Raw genomic sequence first — 20,650 nt, 5'->3', positions numbered from 1 at the left:
GAGAAGAATCCCATTACAGGGGGAGATCTAATAATTAAAAGAAATAAAACACTGTAGCACTAAGAACTATAACTAAGTCTAAAAAAAAATATAGATATCCAAGTACTACTCTAATCGGACATTGCCGAGGAATAATTTCTTTTCACAAACTTGTTTTTTCATTGTTTTTCTTGCTTTCTCAATATCTTTGGTCCATTGTGAGTGTTGTCTAATTCATTGAAACCTAGTTTTTAGCTCATTCTCTACAAATTCATTGTATTGGGCACTTTGGACCTTAATCCATCTACCCTTTAGGCGAAGGATCTAAAACCCGCCCTTACAGAATCCATCTTTAATTGGAAATACATTATGTAATGCAAAGAGGGAGCTAAGAGAATTTTGATTTTATTATGAAAATGAACTCACACTTCCATTAATCATAACTTGATCTTCATTATCAACCTTTATATTTAGGCTTAGCCGAACCTTTATATCTAGGCTTCGCCCTTCTAGTAGATGAACTTACTATAAAGACTCTTTAGAAATTACAACATTTCTAAAATATTTTTTATATTATATGAATGCTTTAACAATTGACGCATCTATATTCACAATCAGGATCTCTAACCGACTCCAAGAACCTCTTGAAGATTTGCTCCACCTTAGTGATGCATTGAGTTTGTGGCTTCAACTTCTTGATCACCAATTAATACAAACCCAAATAAAAATGATTTTTTGTTCTCACAAGTTCACTGAGACAGAGGCTATATTTTTCTCTGTTTGCTTTGAGCGTCTGTTTCTCTCAGCCACAAAAAAGTCATGCAACATAAGAATCTTTATATAGTAGACTTGGTAGGGTTTAAAGAGAATGACACTGACTTCAATTAAAACATGTTAGATTCTAAATACATGATATTTGATCAATCAAGTCATTTTCAGACATCATTCGAAAAATATTTTTTAAATTGATCAACCGCAATCAAAAGGCTATCAAAACTTGGATTTTGATCGATGGAGTGGAGATTGAATGTCAGTCGAAATCCTGACAAATAATTCTTCTTTAAGCTGCATCTTCATACTTTAATCTTGAATATTGAATAACTCATAGAAATTTTGGATTATTTTTCCGGTACAATATTGATTTCGTTGCATCTAAGACAGTGGTAGGGGTCAACAGTGCCTAATCTTAGTCCAACCAAAAGCTTCACTTTCAATTAAAAGCGATATTGTGTCTATTGGTACAATTTGGTCATTCAGATTGATAGACTTCACACCAATACTCAGGCTCAGCGTTCTCCTTGATAAAAACTGGGGTGTAAAGTAAGGGATTGAGAGTCATCAATGTTAGGAAGTAACACAGAAGGGCCATCGAGAGTCATCATTGTTAGGAAGTAGCACATAAGGCCCATATCCATAGAATATAACTCCTTGTCATTTTCTGATGGCCCACAATCATATGATATTATCGTAATTTGGTTTTTTATTCTCAGGACAGAGTCAAGCAACCATATCCAATCCAATCATGTTTGGTCAGCGAAATTTGACTTGCTTGCTTTATAACAATTTGATTGGTACGTAAATAATCAGATCTTATCGAGTTATACAAACATCAAACTTTTTATTATTATTCAAAAGCAAAGATTTTTGGGGTATATGCCCAATTAATTATTCAGACTGTAACACATACAAATATATCATAGAATTACAGAAAATAATTCTATGTCGATTCATAAGCACCCTCTAGGCGTTGGAGGTGAAGTTGAAGTTTGAGCATGTAGTTCGTCTTCCAAAGAGAAGAGAGCTAAAGCCTAGCCTTGATTTTGCCAAATCAAACTGCAAGAGATTGTCCTCCAACTGGTGCCCTCCAATAACAATTGAAGTCCTGGGATTTTTGCCTCCATTTACAAATCCGAGGCACAACACATTGTCACTAACCTGTACCATTGAGTTATCACCAAATATGCTCCAATACACATTCTCATTCTGCAAAACAAGATAGATTGTAGGCACAGAAGGCCCAAGAATTGTGCTAAACACGTTCTTTGAGCTGAAACACACGTCGAATGGTGCCACGGAAGCCACCCTAGTGATGTTCCTGGCAGCAGCCGCATTGATAAAAGCCTTAGTCAATGCATTGTAGATGGAAGTCTCTAAGACAGTGTAAGGGTTGACAGTGCTAATCTTAGTCCCACCAAAACCTTTACTATCAATTGAGAGCAATTTTGTGTTTATTGGGACAACTTTTTCACTTACGTTGATAGATTTCACGCCAATGAAATACTCAGCTGAGGGCTCTCCTTGTGAATAGGCTGAGGCTGTGCTTACAGGGTTGATAAATAGTGGGGTGTATTGGAGGGATTGAGAGGCATCAATGTTAGGAAGTAGTACATAAGGCCCATCTCCATAGAACATAACTCCTGGTGATGCGGTTGAAGTTGTGGATGATAAGCAAATTGCAAATTTCCTGTGGAAGCTAAAGGCAGAAGCAAATTGTGAAGGGAAGGCAATTCTAGTCCTGCCTAGTCCAGCCATGCCTGAAACCCCACTAGCAAGACCTTTCAATAGGAAAGTAGGTGCACATGAGAAAAGGAAACGTGGCACGGTCACAACCCCGCCTGGGTTTAACCCGTTGGTTGATTGGACCGACACAACATCCGTGGCAAGTTCACCGCTCGTGGCGGTGTGCGTCACGGTGTTGCCAGGTGTGACACCACATGTATTGTTGTTGCAGCCTGGCTTAGGGGCTGAGAAGCAATCCCCACAGCCACTGGCTCTAGCAAGTGAGCACTGGGCTGAGTGGCAACGGACCGGGTGGTATGTTGAGGACACATAATTTTGCTCACAGTCAACCCACAAAAATTGGCCACCAAGATCAACCACTAGGCTTATTGGAACAAGTGGGGTTCTTTGGTTAATACGTGTAATGTATTGAAGAGTGGTGGCATCTTTGGAGACTGGAACAACAAGTGCTTTTGGCCTGAAAGACTGTTGAGCTAAAGAAGGAGCAATGAGGAATAATAAGAAGGTAGAGAAGAGGATATATTGCATAGAGTTAGCCATGTCTATAATTAATGCTAAGTTACAAGTTTGAAAGAGGTATATATAGGAAATGGGTGTGGAGGAATAAGAATAATAGTGGTGGGCAACTATGCAAGCTCTAGTTAATTTTGTCGGCATTATTATGCTTTGATGGGAGATGTGGCGCTTGGATAGTTGGATAAGCTAGCCAACGCGCAAAGCTAGCGTCAAAGGAGGCTGCTTAGCCCACTGTAATCCACATTTCAGAAGGTGGCATTTCTAACATTGACCTTGAACATTTAATGATATATATATATATATATATTTTGGAGTGTATTACTAGGTCACGTAACATTATTATAATATATTATGATGCATCTTTTCTAATTTCTATTGAACCCTTAAAATATGTATGAACAGAAAGTCTACTTCACATTAATTGGAGTGGCAGATTGTTCAAACGAGTTTTTTTTTTGTTGAGAAAACTTGTTCAAACGAGTTAAAATATTGGGAATGTAAGTAATAAATCAAACTAGAAGAACAAGATGAAAAGATATTAGTATTTCAATTATGCCTTAATCCCCAATCAAATTAAGGTTGAATACAAGCAACTCCATTTATATATATATATATATACATGAGGTAGGTTCAAATTATACACGATGTAACTTTAAAGAGATACACACTTTTTAAACTATTAGACTTAAGTAGATGCAACGGTTAAAAAAAAAAAAAATTCTCATTAATGCTAATATTCTGATTAGGATGTCATTAATTATCCTTTATTTATTATATTTTATATCTATCTCTAAACTCAAGAAATGTGTTATATTTGACTCTCTCTCTCTCTCTCTCTCTCTCTCCTTTATTGATGTTCCACCTCCATGGATAGATTGCTGGCAAAAGAAGGAAAAAATAATAATATTGCATTGTTTGTCTAATGAGAAATTGTTGATAATTAATTCATTGCGAGGTAGCACCTGAGGTTTGCTATTTAGATCTCCACCAATTTTTGCTGGGATGTTACCCCATGCTTGTGATAGATAGTAAGCTTTTTCAAGAAATTATTGGACCTAACCTAGTTTGATGTCTCCACGATTTGGGTTGAAGAGTATGTATGTATTTTCAACAAATAATCTTTGACTTTGGGTGGGTGCGGACATGGATGTTTTTGGGTTGACCTTTGGATATATATTTGGACATTGATTGAATTTGGATCATAGTTTGTCTTCCCAGATAAGATATAATAGTAGATGGGATAGGTGTTTTTCATTTCTCAGTTTTCAGTGATGGATATTAAAATTTATTTGTATATATATTAACAAAGAAACAAGATTCAATTATATAACGAGGCAACATCACATTTAGTAGCATCCTTCCTGATCACATGCAGAAACTGATCAAGTAAAATAGTTGCCGCTACACCAAAGTCTGAACCGAACCAAACCCAATTCTAAAATTAGTATTTTTTTTTTAAATTTAAAATTCAGTTGGCAAGTTGGCAATTATAAATAGACCAAGCAATAGACTCAAAGATTTCAGAGTTCTTTGTTTCTAAATTTATCAAAAACTTCATATTAGTGAGCTTCCTCCTGCTTCTCTTTCAACAGTAATTTATTTATTTATTTTTTTTCTAATTTTGGTTTCTCTTTCTATTCTTCATTATATTTCATTTCCCCCATTTTTGTGTTCTGAATAAATTTGATTTTTTTGCCAGATCTGCGTGAATCATGATCTAGATTTGGGGCATTGGATTTTTTTTTTTTTGATATAAACTGACGGCCGAGATTTCATTCTTCACAGGTTAGAGAGAGATCAGAAGGAAATGGCACGCAAGAAGATCAAACAATACGATTCCAAGAGATTGTTGAAAGAGCACTTCAAGAGGCTCTTTGGCCATGATCTACCCATTAAATCAGCCCAAGTAAGAGATAGAGAGAGAAACGTAAAGAGAGAGTCAAATATTACACTTTTTTTTTTGGATTTAGAGATAGATATAAAATATAATAAATAAGAGATAATTAATGAGATTCTAATAAGAATATTAACATTAATGAGGGTCTTTTTTTGACCGTTAGATCTACTTAAATCCAACGGTTTAAAAAAAATGAGAAGGTTGGAGGCAGCCAACGACCAACAAGACAAATATAAAGACCAAAATTATATTTTCGCATTATTTGAATACATTATATATGCTTAATTATGCAAGGGACTAGTCAAACACAATGGAATTTTTTTTTTTTTGATAAGTAAACACAATGAAAATTTGAAAATGTCTTATTTCAAGAGTACTAGTGTGATGCTTTTGTATTACAGTCAAGAATGATTTGATTATGATAAAACTTTGACATCTTACGTTATGAATGGGATGGAAACAGATTTACAAAGCCCTTCCAAATCTTTCAGGAAAAAAAAAAAAAAAACCCCTCAAAATCTCAAATTCAAGTATGCTGGCCTTGCTGGTAAGATTATCAGTCAAACTGACTAAGCATATATAATTGAATTCAAAGTTCTGTGATTCTGTGAGCTAATAACATATCATCGGATATGATTATTAAAAAAAAAAAAAAAATCATCGGATAAGATGGAAGAGTATTCATTGGCTGGCAAGCATCTTTAATTATTTAATAATCATAATAATTAATAAACCCTTCTTTTTAAAAAAGAAATCAAAGAGACAAACAGTTGCGGTCATGTTATTAACTTTGTATCCTTGACCAATGAAATTTGAAATATTAAAAAAAAAAAAAAGTAATAAAGAAAAATCTCAGTCAAGGTCAAAAGCATGCAATCTTTTTGATGGGAAGTGAATTGGCATAAATAAGGCTAGCTCCAGTTGACTTTGGCTTTTGTGTGTCCTAGAACCACATCTCTCAAAATTAGCACCTCCCTGTGTATTTGTTTTGTTTAGAAGCAGTTTATTTAATTAAAATTAAAAAAATATATATTAAAAATATTAAAAATAAAAGTAAAAATTAGTTATATAGTGAGACTCATAAATATTAAATAATATTAAAATGTACAATAGGACTTATAAATAGTAAAAAAAAAAAATTGACTTTTTAAGTCAATGCCAAACGCACATGCAATTTACAAAATATTTTTTTTTACATATTTCATGTCTACTTAATAGGTTATTATTGATTTTTATATAAGCATAATTAACTTCATTTTATTATTTATCATTAACAAGTTATCACATTAACAATTGTAATTAAAAAAAAAAAAAAAAAAAAGATAGTGGCAGTATATTGATATATCAGTGAAGGATAGATCCTCAATGAGGATGGTTGAACTTGAAACTCATGGTCATGGGGGAGTTTTCTCCACCCAGAGTAATGCTTTTGTATCACACTCATCAAAAAGAAAAACATGTCAAACTCTTGAGATCAATTCTGTAAACAGAAACATATGCAATCAAATCCTACCAAACTCATCAGTCACCAATGTAGAGCGATTAATCACTACTATATTGCTAATGACCTTTAGGTTCAATGGTATTTTTTAGTGATTCCAAGTCCAACTAACAGATTTAGGATTCAAATTCCCTACTTAAAATGTCTACTGTTAAGCCTATTATTTTACTAAATGAGTATTCATCTTCAAATGTAGTTGTATGATACTATATGATTCTCAAGTTTTAAACCGGAATAAGGAGGGATGAAAAAGAAAAAGAAGAAAAAAAAGTCTTAAACTGGAATTGTCCTTGAGCCCCCAATTTTGGGTTTCTAAGATTTAAATTAAAGGTAGGTGACCTTTCCATGGTACCGTTTTATTTTACTAAAAGGTAAGTGACCTTTTGAATAGACATTTTGTGATTTAAACACTGGTTCGACTATAGTTTGACAGTTTCCTTTTCCTATGGGTATTAAGAGGTTTATTGTCATTTTATTTGCTTTTTAGAAATGAAAATTGCACATATCATTGTATATAGTAGTGTCACAGTCACCTCATCTAAAATTAGATAAGATAGGACAAAGCGTAAGCTGAAATTTTAAAATGAAACCCACTTCCCAAATTTTCAGAAGGTTTTTGTACTTGTGACAAAAAAAAATATTTTATTGATTTATATGAGAGTTAGTTTGGGCAATGTGCATTAAACCCATTGGGATGTTGACATGTGTCAAACTTTTGCCACATGTCACCGTCTTAACAAATCTAATACACAGAAACAATGAACTTAGTCCTTTCCCAATTTATGTATCATCAAGAAGTGTATACTTTGATACACATTCCATATTTTATTCCACAAGTGGATATATGTTAAATTTTAGGATTAACTAACAAATATTAATGGAAGAGACATGAGCAAGGGAAAGGTAATATTTCTTTTTAACATAGAGCAAGGGAGTATATCTTTTTGAGAAATGCTATGTCTATAATATTTTTACAATATTTTCACAACAAATCCTAAATGGTAGGTTGTTACTAGTTGTTATTATTGAGACAAAAAAGTTATCTCAGTGGTAGATTCAAATTTGAACCAATAACAACTAATTACCTATGATTTCTTGAAAAATGTTGTGGACATAGAACTTCTCTCTATTTTTAGGGCAGTAAATGAGTCAAGCTGAGATGAACCGAGCATTTAAAGTTTAAGTTTTTTTGTTTTTTTTTGGGAACATAAGCTGAGCTTGAGCTCATCACCAAATAAGATTTTATATTCAAACTTTGCTCATATTCTTGTCGAGCAAGCTCAAGCTTGTCTACAAACTACTTGATTAACTTATTATTTTCCTATATATTGAGAAATTATGACTAAAATGATTTACCTCTTCACAATATTATAAATTTTTTTTACAAAATTATTTGGATTCTATAAGCTTGTTAATATATTTTTAGACAAGTATACATATATAATATAATATTATATATAGTTAAATTGAGCTCTCATGTTCATGAGCTTATTCACGAAAACATTACTATATTTGGATTTGGCTCATTTAATAATCGAGCATAAGCTTAAGACTTGAATTTGACTTATTTTTTAAACAAACAAACATAAATAAGTGTTTTCCTAAACAAACCTTGAATTATTCACAGAGAACTTAATTCATTTATAACCCTATATATTTTAATCTTTCACACTAAAAAAAGAAAGGAAAAAAATGTTTTTGAATGCTTTAAAGGTATTAATTTAAAAGCTATTTTTAAAAGGGAAATACTAAGGAATACCTTTAGAGCATTTGTTAATAATCTATTTAAAGAAAATTTTTATGAAAAAAGAAAAAAAAAAGTAATTAATGTTTAGACAACTTTTTTCCTTTCCTATAAAAGTGGTGTCAAAACTTTTCTAAAATAAATTGTTAACCAATGTCCTAAGGGAACTCATTAGTATGACCATTTTTTAAAATATTTTATAGAAAAATGAGAAATTTTTTTTGGGCAAATTACAATTTACCTACTTATGGTTCGGCTAAAATTTAAGTTGCCTATTCATGGTTTAAAATTTGACATTTTTCCCACCTTAGGTTTGACTGAAATTTAAAATGACTATCTATGGTTTAAAATCTCACGTTGCAAGTGTTCCACTAGATTATTTTTTATTTTATTTGATCTTATATTTTTATATTTTGTGTTTGGAAAAGAGAGACATAAAAGTAGAGCAAAATTACATATTTAGTCATGTTTTTAATAAAAGTGAGTTATAGAAATTTAATTGAGCTAACTTGAAGTGAAAAAAAATTAGGCATTTTTGGATATACACCACTGTCAATTTTTTTAAAATCTTCTTTCCTCTCCTTATGTATTAAATACTTAGTATTCTAAAATAAAAGTAAAAGAAATTTCAAATTACAAACGACTTTGGCTGCGTTTGGTTCAATGTAAATCAAATTCCGAGAGTAAAATGAATTCAGGGGAAAGTTAATTTCCGTAAAGAAAATAAAATCCGGGTGTTTGGTTGTGCAATGAAAAATAGTCTGGAAAACGATTTTTGGTATTTAGTAACATTCTAAAAATACTATTTTCCTACAAATTTTTCACATTTTTTCAGCCATTTTCTTAGCATCCAAACAAATTTTATTACAGAAAATTTCAATATATACACACTTAAAGGAAAAAAAAATCTGCTTAAAACAATTCATTAAACTAAAAATTTTGGTCAAACTGAGAGAGGGAGGAAGAGAGAGTGATCGAAAACTGAGGGAAAGAGAGAGATCAGTCATGGGTCATGGGCGATGAGATCAAGACAACGAGATCAGTCATGGGCGATGAGATTAAGACGACGAGATCGACAGCGTTGATGAGCTTTGGGTCGAGAACGAGATCGGTTTTGGGTGGTGACGATCTAGATGGTGGTGCCAGTGCTAAGGTGTGATCTCGATGAGATGATCTCGGTGGCGCGAACTCGACGGCATGATCTCGCTGACGCGTTTGGGGTTGGGGCTCTCTCTCTCTCTCTCTCTCTCTCTCTCTCTCTCTCTCTCTTACAAGAAATAGTAGCCTGATTTTACCAAGTAAACTCCAAATTGGGTATGAGGCCAAATAATCTTATCCTTCACCAACTCATGACCAAGTGGGATGCTTTTGATCATAATCACCTACTCTGGGCTGAATAGGCCTCTCAGTAGCTCATCATCCCAGCTTTGAGTTGAACGCTTGATAAGTGAGCTTACTCGTATTTCTGGGAAATCAATTCCCATTGAGTTGGCTAATCTTGGTGATTCTATGAAGGGTAACCAAGCATCACCCCATATGCTAATATCTTCCCCATTCCCCACACGCCATCGTGCCCCCTTCTTTAGGACCTCTCTTCCATGCAAGATGCTTCTCCAAGCATATGACCCCTTGGTAGAATCAGAGGCTTCAAGGATAGTGCAATCTAGAAAAAATCTTGCCTTGAAAACCCAGTCGAACAAGGAGTTTTTATCATGTAGGAGCCTCCAAGCTTGCTTAGCTAATAAAGCATAATTAAACATAGCTAAGGGCACGTTCGGTAGAATGTAATAGGAGCTGAAATGTAATAGTTATTCATATGGTTTAGTTATTCTTTAGTTTGGTTATGTTTTTATTACAAGGAATAATCATTCCTTATGAATAGCTATTCTTCAAAATGAGGAATAACTATTCCTCTTTAAAAGGTTGTATTAGTTATTTCTTAGTAAGTACAATAATTTCAAAACTTAATATGTTTCCAAGTAAACAAACTTTCCATATACATTAAAAAATCATAAAAAATAACACATATCTCTCTTAAATTTAAAAATAACAATTTTTAAGGAAATATAATTGTATGAGTAAGAAATTTCCTAAAATAAATGTTAAGTTTCATTCTAATGTTATAACTCACAGCCAAACTAATGAATAGGTTTAGTTATTACATTACAACACATTTTATTCATAGTAATAAAGATTACAATTCCTGTTGTAATCCTCATTCAGTGTACCAAACTTACCCTAAGTCTTCGAACCCCATCCCTCCTTCACTCTTTGGTTTACACATTGTTTCCCACTTTACCCAATGAATCTTTCGTTGCTCGCCCCTTTGCCCCCACCAAAACTTTCGAACAAGAGCTTCCAGTTCCTCACACAAACCAATCAGTAGCTTAAAACAACTCATCAAATAAGTTGGTATGACTTGGACCACCGCTTTGATCAAGATTTCCCTTCCTACCTTTGAAAGTAATTTCTCTTCCTAACCTTGTAATTTTTTCCACACCCTCTCCTTTATGTATTCAAACGTTGCCTTCCTTCTTTTGCCAATCAAAGATGGTAGACCCAAGTATTTCTCATAATTTTGGATTTCAGGGACGACAAAAGCTTCTTTGATAAATTGCCTCCTTGCTTCTGATGTAGATTTGCTAAAAAAGATGGTGGTTTTGCTTCTGTTTATATGTTGCCTAGAGCATAGGCTATAAGTCTCCAAAATGTCCAACACCTTCCTATATTCCTGTGAAGTAGACCTGCAAAATAACAAATTGTCATCTACAAAGAGAAGATGGGTTAGTTTGGGGCCCTTTCTACAAAGAGAAAAGCCGTGTAGCTCTCCCTCATTTGCTGCTTGGGAGATTAGACCATGTAAGCCTTCTGTGCAAAGTAGAAAAAGGAAAGGAGATAGTGGGTCTCCTTGCCTAATCCCACGAGTTGGCTTGATCATTCCCTGAGGTTCGCCATTCACCAAAATAGAGTAGGTTATAGTTTTCACACAAAGCATCATTAATCGAATCCACTTCTCTGTAAACCCCATTCTTCTCATTACTGCCTCCAAATAGGGCCATTCTATCTTGGCGTAGGCTTTACTCATATCCAGTTTCACTACCATAAAACCCTCTCTACCCGATTTATGATTTTGCATACTGTGAAGGGTTTCAAATGCAACTAGAATGTTATCATAAATAAGGTAGCTCTTAGTGAAGGCACTTTGATGCTCAGATATAATGTGACGCATGACTTTTTTCAACCTATTGGCTAAGACCTTTGAAATTTTTTTATAAAATACATTACAAAGGCTTATAGGTCGAAAATTAGAAACTAATTCGGGGTTTTTAATTTTTAGGATCAAGGAGATGTTTGTATGATTTAATTGAGGTGGAAAAGATGCAATATTCAGAAAATGAAGAACTGATTGGGTTACCTCAGTGCCAACTAATGGCCAATAGTTTTGGAAAAAGATTGGAGACATTCCATTTGGGCCCGGTGCCTTAAGGGGGCCCAAGAGCTTCTCATTCAAATCTGACGTGATTATGCTACGTACTGCCCTTACAGCTACATTGGGTTGATTAGGATTTGCTGAAGTAAAGAGCTCCTAGTAGTACCGAATCACAAAGTCCGTCACTTCGTCTCTGTCCGAGCTCCAAATCCCATCACTGTTTTTTATTTTCTCAATGAAATTTTTACGGTACCGCTTTGTTGCTTTGCTGCGAAAGAAACGTGAATTCTTGTCTCCTTGTGTCGCCCAAAGAGTTTCGGATCTTTGTAACCACATCCTATTCTCCCTGTCAAGCAATACGTCAATTTCCCTCTTTAGGTCCCTAACTCGATAATTCAGACCTGAGACCATGGCTTCCTTCTCGACTTCAGCTAGGAGTCTCCTATTTCGATCCAACTCCTTCCTCACACTCCCAAACTTCTCACGGCTCCATCTGGTAAGTTCTGACCCACACTTTTCTATTTTTTTAATCACACGATCATCAGATTGCTCAAACCCGTTTAATAGCCAAACCGCTTCAACTGTGTCTGTGCATCCTTTGTCAAAAAGCCACATCTCTTCAAACCTAAAAGGTTTATTCTTCCTATCAACAATCAGATCAGAAGGAACTATCCATAAAGGGCGGTGATTAGAGGGACTTTTACCCCTGCAAATTTACTAAGCCATTCATAGTTGGCAAGGCCTCGGTCAAGCCTCTCCCATACCGAATGTCCTACTGCATAGTGTTTACTCCACATAAATTAGGGACCCACAAAACCAAGATCAAGGAAACCACATTCATCAATTTCATCATGAAACAATTGCATTTGAGACTATGAACGATGGCTACCCCCACACTTTTCTTCACTATGCACTATCTCATTAAAGTCCCTTGCACATAACCAAGGAAGATGAAATCTAAAGTTTAATTGTCGGAGCTTAGACCATGATTCATGTCTCAAATGGGTGGTGGGTTCCCCGTAAAAGCCAGGAAACCTCCATGCATCCTCCCTCCCTTTGTTAATGATAGAATCAATGTGGTACTTTGAGAAAGTTTCCACGTTTAAATCAATTGAGTTTCTCCAAAATAAAGCAAGTTCCCCCCCCCCCCCCAATTAATCTTATAGTCTTGCTTTGTCTTTTTCCACGTTTAAATCAATTGAGTTTCTCCAAAATAAAGCAAGTTCCCCCCCCCCCCCCAATTAATCTTATAGTCTTGCTTTGTCTGCCCATGTTTCGGCTATAAACACGACAGATGGATCTTCTACCCAGACTAAAACATCAAATTCTTTCTCTGTACGTAGGTTCCCAAGCTCACGACAGTTCCAAACTAAGCAACTCGTTGATCTTGGCGGGGCTGCCTTGCAGCCTCTGCCATTACGTAGGAAGAGTCCAATAATTCCTGAGACACCTGAATTTTCTTGCATGGAGCTCCTGTTTGTTCTATACCACATTCGTCACCTGTTCTTTTTCTAGAGCTGGAACTTTGCATGGATGAGTCATCAGTATGAGCCAATCTAGCCAATTGCTTCCACTTCCTCGGTGTATGGTTACCCGTAGGCACGGTGATTGAATCTGATGTGGCAAGAGTTCCGTTGGGATTTCCTGAAATTTTGGGATTGCATTCATCAGCATTAATTGATACTTCGTCCATCAAGGGGTTCGAGATCAATTGAAGGGAGATTTTTGTGCCAGCTGTGTCCATCCTAGAATCTGTCAACGTATCATACTTGTTTAATGCCAAATCAATTTCTTCAATTTGACTTTCAAAAGACTTCTACTCAGTATGGAAAGTTGGAAGTAATTGGTTTGGTTGACTCGCATTATTTGGAGCGTGATTCAGGAAGGCATTAATGTCCGAATCTTGTACCATCAAAACAGGGTTTCCTAAATTAGTCCCTCTGCCTTCCATGCTATCTTCGTTGTTCGCCGTGTGGGAAGACGACAGCGGCGAGGTTGTTGCTCCGACAGGTTCCTCAGGGGTTACCTCCTTACGAGAGTGATGCTGCTCAAAAACTTCCACACCTAGTACAGAGCAGAACGTCTTCCTCCCTGCACTGAAGGGCTTGCTCTCATCCACGCCCCAAATTCCTGTGAATTAAGAGGCAGAGACCCTTTACTAGACAGCCACCTATCACAGTCCTTGTCATCGTGGCAAACCATCCCACACTAGGCAGTTTTTCATACTTAAAAGAAATCCAAACCTCTTCCTCATCATCTGTTACCACCATACGGCCATGGCAACGGGGTTTTGAGATGTCCACCTCCACCCTAACCCGCATGAAATCACCACCAATCATGTCCGATTCATGTTCTAATTCTGAGACCATGCCTACAGTCTTCCCAATCTGAATGGCCGTGGGAATGTCCAGTCTGTCTACTGGGAGGCCATGTAGTTGCACCTAGAATTTCGTGGATGTAAAGTTTAAGTTACGAACGTTCCTCGCGCCATTGAGACGACGAAACAAGACCAGATGTTTGTCGAAGCTCTATGGTTCCTTGCGTAGCACCCTTTTAACGTCGTTTGCTGCCTCAAAAAAGAAGAGGAATAAATGATCTCCCACCTCTCGAATATCAAAGCTTTTGCGAGTTCTCCATAAAGATCTGAATGTGCGACCAATAGCATCAACGTTCAGGGCCCTTCTGTTAAGGAACTTAGCTGCCAAGACAACTTCATTGGTGACAGAAGGCTGAGAACGTTTCTCCAGTTTGACCCTATCCCCCTCTTTGTCCGATAACGAAAATCTATTCCAACCCTCGAGAATACTATCCATGACAATAGAGCCAAAAGAGAGTAAAAAAAGAGAAAAGAAAAGCATCTGTTTCCCCACCCCTAAAAGAGACCCCACTAGCCCTACCAGTAACGGTGTTACAAGAGGGGACCAAATATCATTCCAGAGGAAGATAAGAGCGTTCTACCGCCTAAGCAGAGAAAGATGAGAATACCCTTTTTGCCCAAACCTCAAACAAGGTTAATGAAATTTGCCCTTTTTTTTATAATAATAATATAATAATATAGTGGCTATAAAGAGTTAGTTGACTCTTGACCATAGAGTGTGAGATGACTCATGACTAAGGGTCCGTTTGGATTGAGCTTATTGTTGCTGAAACTGAAAACTGAAAATACTGTAGCAAAATAATTTTTAAATGTGTAAATAATATCGTGGGACCCATTTTTAATGAAAATTTTGTTAAAAAGTGATATTAGTGGGTCCGTGAGCAGTGCACGAATGCACTGTTCACAGTGGAAAAGTCAGCCTTTGCGGCTGAAAGAAAAAGAAAAAAAAAAACAAAAACAAAAATGTGTTTTCATCAAAACGCAGACGCTAAACACCGAACCCAAACGGCCACTAAGTGTCCTACGCGTTTTGCAATTTTCACAAAGAGAGAAAGTGCGAATCTTCTTTTTTCTTTTTTTTGACAATGCGCTTTCATGTGCAAACATCTTTATCACTGTAGGTTAGGTAGAGGCAGGTGGGAAATAATAAAAAAAGTGAAGAAAAATATTATTTTTAATAAAAAAATGTGTATAATAGATAAACTAATGTAGGTGTTTTGTAAAAATAAAAGTGTAAAATAGAAAAAAAATAAGTTTTTTTTATGTAAAATAGACGAAATCTTTTAGACATCACATACTGATGCGGTTGCTCTAACTTCTTAATTCTGTCCTTGAACTTAATTAAAAAAAAAAGAAGTGAGTACTCCCTCTGAATTTTTTTTTTTTTTTTTTTTTGCTGAATTTTTTATTGTTTCTTACTACATAACTTCTTGCACGTAAAAGTATACTTCTCGTGAAGGTTGAAAAATGATAAAAAGGGTTTGTAAAATATGAACAAATATAAAAGTTAGAGCATTTGCAGCAGTGGAGCTAAATAGCTATAATGCTATTTTAGCTCCACCAAAATACCAAAAAGGGCCACGCAGCAGTGGAGCCATAGCAATAATTTTTAGCTGAATTGCTACAGTGCACATCTATATATAGATGTGCACTGTAGCAGTCATCTAAAAAAATATATTTTTTTTATTCAACACTCCCGATTAAAATAATACTTGCTTGTTTAGTTTTTTCATTCTTTTCTTCTTCATCTCACCGTCCTCTCTCCATCACTCTCAAGCTCCCATCTGAGAAATTTCTCTCAAGCTCTCACCTCTCTGAAACTCTCAAGTTCACCTCACCATCTCACCATCTCTCAAGCTCACTCTCACCATCTCACCATCTCTCAAGCTGACCGGCGCCGTCCCAGCCGAAGCTCAAGCCACCGCCGTCCCAGCCGCCGATTGCCTCAGACCGAGCCGTCCCAGCCGCCCATCTCTCTCAGACCGCCTCAGACCTCGGCGTCCCAGCCGATCCACTTCAGGTCAGTGAAATTTTCTTTTTTTTTTTTGTGATGAATTAGCGAATTTTTTCATTTGGGTGTTCATTGTTTGGTTTATTTTTTCTGCATTTGTGTCATCATTTATGGTGTTATTTTGTGGTGAAAAATGGTGTGTTGTCTGGTCAGTGAATTTTTTCATCTTTTTTTTTTTTTTTGGATGAATTAGTGAATTTTTTCATTTGGGTGTTCATTGTTTTGGCTTAATTTTTCTGGGTTTGTGTCATCATTTATGGTATTATTTTGTGGTGAAAAATGGTGTGTTGTCGGGTCAGTGAATTTTTTCATCTTTTTTTTTTTTTTTTAATGAATTAGTGAATTTTTTGGTGGCAGCGGTGGCAGTGGCGATGGCGGTGGCGGCGGCAGTGACGATAACGGTGGTGGTTGAAGGTGGTTGTGATTGTTGTTTATTGTATAGGATATATTATTTTATTGTAGTAGATATATTATTTTATTGTGATGTTTATATTATTTTATTGTGTTAAAAGCTAAAATAGATTCATTGCTGCAGCATGCATGTAGGTAAAATAGATAAAGTAACTTGTAGTGGAGCTAAAAAGCTAAATTTTTAGCTCCACTGCTACGAATGCTCTTAAACAAAATTAACGCAAACTTGTTGCTGTCAATTAAGACTGAAAGTGAGAAACTAAACATATAAAAGATTAAAATAATCTTAAATGAAACGTAATGCTGACAAAGTCAAACACATAGAATCAGCTTTAACTTTTTTTTTTTAATTATTATTATTTTAAAATAGTGTTACAATAAACAACATTTTCATAATTGACAACAAAGTCTAAGTGGTAAATTATTACTGATTTCTATTTAGAGTTCATAAGTTATATCACTTTTTTACTTACCATTTGATGGTGAACTAAAAGTTGATTAAAAAATTGATGAACTCCAATATCGTCCATAAGAGTCGTCTAGGCCAAGAAGACAAGAGTGGCCATGCCTAACGAAACAGTTGTCCATTAGCTTGTGGGTCGTCCATGGGCCTATGGTCGTCTATGAGGATTGTACCAAGACAATCCCCAACACTTAGAAAAATTCCAAGGGAAGTTTATCTACGCAAACTAGTAAATTGAACCACGTGTTATTATTCTAAAGATGTAAATAAGGCTCCGCTTCATCACTACATCTTCCTTCTGAATACTTAACTGCCATTAACGGTTATTGAAGATGAATATACGATAACTCCCATAGTGGTTGTGGAAGTTATCCTTGAACCCTCTGACTTCCTCAAATGCAGGGGAAGTTACATGTCAAATAACCGCTCCAAGAGTATACTATATAAACACTCATTTATGACAAGAAAAGGCAAAAGTGTGAAACATTTCCCAAAAAGTTGGAACTCTAGAATTTGAGAGAGAAACTAACTTAAGCATCGGAGGGTTCTTGACCGGTTCACACCAATCACCTTTGATTGTGTTTTTTTTATTGTGTTTTTTCCTTTCAGGCCTTTAAGTGACTACTAGATCGATTAACGCCCGGAGCATTCAGCCTACTGATTTCTTGTGTATCATCAGTTGGTGCCGTCTGTGGGAAAGATCATTTGTGAGTTTTGTAGTTTCTTTCTTCGACAAAAGGTTGCATGATTCGGACAAGATCGAAGGCCACTAGCCTAGGCCATCAGGAGAGTAGGGATGCCTCTAGTAATCCCCACCGTGATCGTCAGTCAGTGCCTGCCATGCAACCGCCTTCCGTTCAACACATGCAGTCCATGGCAGCTGCCTTGGTGGAGTTAACCCGTCAGAACCAAGAGTTGACTAGGAAGATTAATCTAAAGAGGCAATTGCATGAAGTATACGCTAAAGGACAAGCCCAAAGTTAGGAAGATAAAGGAAATGCTAATCTCGAAAGCTAGTCAAGGGGTACCACTTCACGAAGGGTGCCTCACTTGGAGAGGGAGATGGACCAGATGAGGAAGGTTATGGATGAAATAAGGGAGAACATGAGAAGGGCTAATCCCGTAAAGGATTTAGTTCACCGAACATATTCCCCTTTTATGGCTTCCATCAACGGTCACCCCCTGCCTCCAAAGTTCAAGAAGCCTTCCTTGGATTCGTATGATGGAACGCGTGACCCTTTCGATCTTATTGCTACTTTTAAGACCATAATGCATCTTCAAGGGGTTCCGGACGAGATTATGTGTAGAGCCTTCCCTACCACCCTCAAAGGGCCAACACAAGTGTGGTTCAGCAAAATACCTTCGAATACAGTGAGTTCTTTCGAAGAGTTGAGTATGTTGTTTGTCAATAATTTCATCGGAGAACAAAGGCACAAATGTTCCTCGTCCAGCCTGCTAACCATAGAATAAGGAGAAAATGAAAGCTTGCAGTCTTTTTTTACTCATTTCAATAGGGAAGCCCTGACAGTGGACGAGATGGACGACAAGTTATTATTGGTAGCCTTCCATAATAAGGTTAACTCTGACTTATTCATCCACAAGCTTTATGAGCAAAAACCTCAAACCATGGCTAAACTCATCCATTCGGCCCAAATTTTATGAATGCAGAAGACGCGATTATAGCCAAGAAGAGGAAGAGGGCTGAGAGAATGGAAACAGATCTCCTGCGCCACTCTGATCAAGGACCTCGTCCAAAGAAGGGGCGGACGAGAGAAAAGAAAGACTGAGACAACAAAAAGGCTGGCTTTTCAGCACGGAGTCAGCAATACATGCCCTTGAATATGCCACTCGAATAAGTGCTTATGCAAATCAAGGATGATCCTTCCTTGAAGTGGTCGGAAAAAATGAAGGGAGATTCCAATAAGCGCAATAGGAACAAGTATTGCCGCTTCCACAGAGACCATAGGCATGATACGAACGACTGTTTTGATTTGAAGCAGCAGATAGAAAATCTCATCAGGCAAGGGAAGTTAAGAAATTTTGTTGGACGAGATCACAAAGACGAGAAGTTAAAGGCAAAGGTAGAAGAGCCGTCACGACCCCCATTTGGAGAAATAAGAGTTATCATAGGAGAAACCTCGGCAGGGCAATCTTCCAAGTCAAGGAGGACATACCTAAAGGTAGTGTAGAACATCCAACTCTCAGGACGATCTCCAAGGATGAGAGAAACTGAGGAGCAAGCCATTACATTCACAGACAAAGATGCTGAAAAGGTTCACCACCCACATGATAATGCGATCGTCATTACTTTGCTTATTGTTGATTATACAACAAGAAAGGTGTTGGTGGACAATGGTAGTTCGGCAGACATCTTGTATTACCTTGCTTTCCAGCAAATGAGGCTTGGACGAGACCAGTGAATTCACCCTTGGTAGGATTTGAAGGGATGAAAATGCAGCCAATGGGTACCATTACGCTACCTGTGGTGGTGGAAGCATATCCACAACAGATAACCAAAGAAGTAAACTTTCTCGTGGTGGACTGTTCATCATCATACAATGCCATTATTGGAAGACTAACTTTATACAGTTGGAAGGTAGTAACGTCTACTTACCACTTATCAGTCAAGTTCTTAACAGAGTACGGGGTAGGGCAGGTGCAAGGAGACCAGTTAGCAGCAAGAGAATGTTACTTAGCCATGTTGGCTATGGACGAGTAAGTTCAGACACTGAGCATTGAGGAAAGAAGAGTTGTTGCAGAGCCAATCGAGGTGCTGGAAGATGTCCTTTTGGACGAGAATAATCCTGAGAAATTTACTAGGATTGGAAAAAGTATGAAGGAAGAGATGAAGCAAGACCTCGTCCAATTCTTAAGGAGCAGTATTGATGTTTTTGCATGGAGTCATGAAGACGTGCCAGGAATCGACCCAAGTGTTATCACTTATCTGCTGAATTTGTATCCATCTTCCAAGCCTGTTCGTTAGAAGAAAAGGGTCTTTGCTCCTGAGCGAGACAATGTTATTAAGGAAGAGGTCCAGAAGTTAACCACCACGCAATTTATTCGAGAAGTCTATTACCCGAATTGGTTAGCTAATGTGGTGATGGTCAAGAAGGAAAATGACAAGTGGAGAATGTGTGTAGACTTCATTGATTTGAATAAAGCTTGCCCTAAGGATAGTTATTCGTTGCCGCGCATTGATCAGTTGGTGGATTCAACAACAGGTCATCAGTTATTATGCTTCATGGACACTTTCTCAGGATATAATCAGATAAAAATGGACGAGTCAGATCTAGAAAAAACGTCATTTATCACTAGTCAAGGTTTGTTTTGCTATAAAGTGATACCCTTTGGTTTGAAGAACGCAGGGGCAACTTATCAAAGGTTGGTTAATCACATGTTCCGCCCACAAATAGGACAGAATGTGGAGGTTTATGTGGACGATATGTTGGTGAAGTGCTTGGACGAGCAAAAGCATCTGGACAACCTCTAAGAAACCTTTGAAACGCTTAAACGGTATAACATGAAGTTGAATCCAAGCAAGTGCGCTTTCGAAGTTTCGTCAGGAAAATTCATTAGGTTCATGGTTTCACATAGAGGAATTGAAGCAAATCCCAATAAGATTTAGGCAATACTGGATATGAAGCCACTAAGGAATATGAAAGAAGTCCAATCTCTCACTGGGTGAGTTGCTGCCCTTAATAAGTTTGTTTCTAAAGCCATTGACAAATGTTTGCATTTTTCAAGGTTCTCAGGAAGGCATTTGAATGGACAGACGAATGTCAAAAAGCCTTCCAAGACCTT

At 36.6% G+C, this 20,650-nt stretch overlaps 1 protein-coding gene across 1 annotated transcript; it reads right to left on the bottom strand.

The window, feature by feature from the left end:
- Window positions 1-1,577: 1,577 nt before the first annotated feature.
- LOC111998752 (probable aspartic proteinase GIP2) lies at window positions 1,578-3,070 on the bottom strand. The gene has a single exon (XM_065770487.1). The coding sequence runs from the start codon at window positions 3,037-3,039 to the stop codon at window positions 1,720-1,722; it is 1,320 nt and encodes a 439-aa protein (XP_065626559.1). The 5' UTR covers window positions 3,040-3,070; the 3' UTR covers window positions 1,578-1,719.
- Window positions 3,071-20,650: the final 17,580 nt, after the last annotated feature.

This window comes from Quercus suber, unplaced genomic scaffold (genome assembly GCF_002906115.3).
Source record: "Quercus suber isolate HL8 unplaced genomic scaffold, Cork oak 2.0 scaffold_32, whole genome shotgun sequence".
Lineage (NCBI taxonomy): Eukaryota > Viridiplantae > Streptophyta > Magnoliopsida > Fagales > Fagaceae > Quercus > Quercus suber.
Note: the sequence above shows the minus strand (reverse complement) of the source record. Positions and strands in the feature narration are given on the sequence as shown.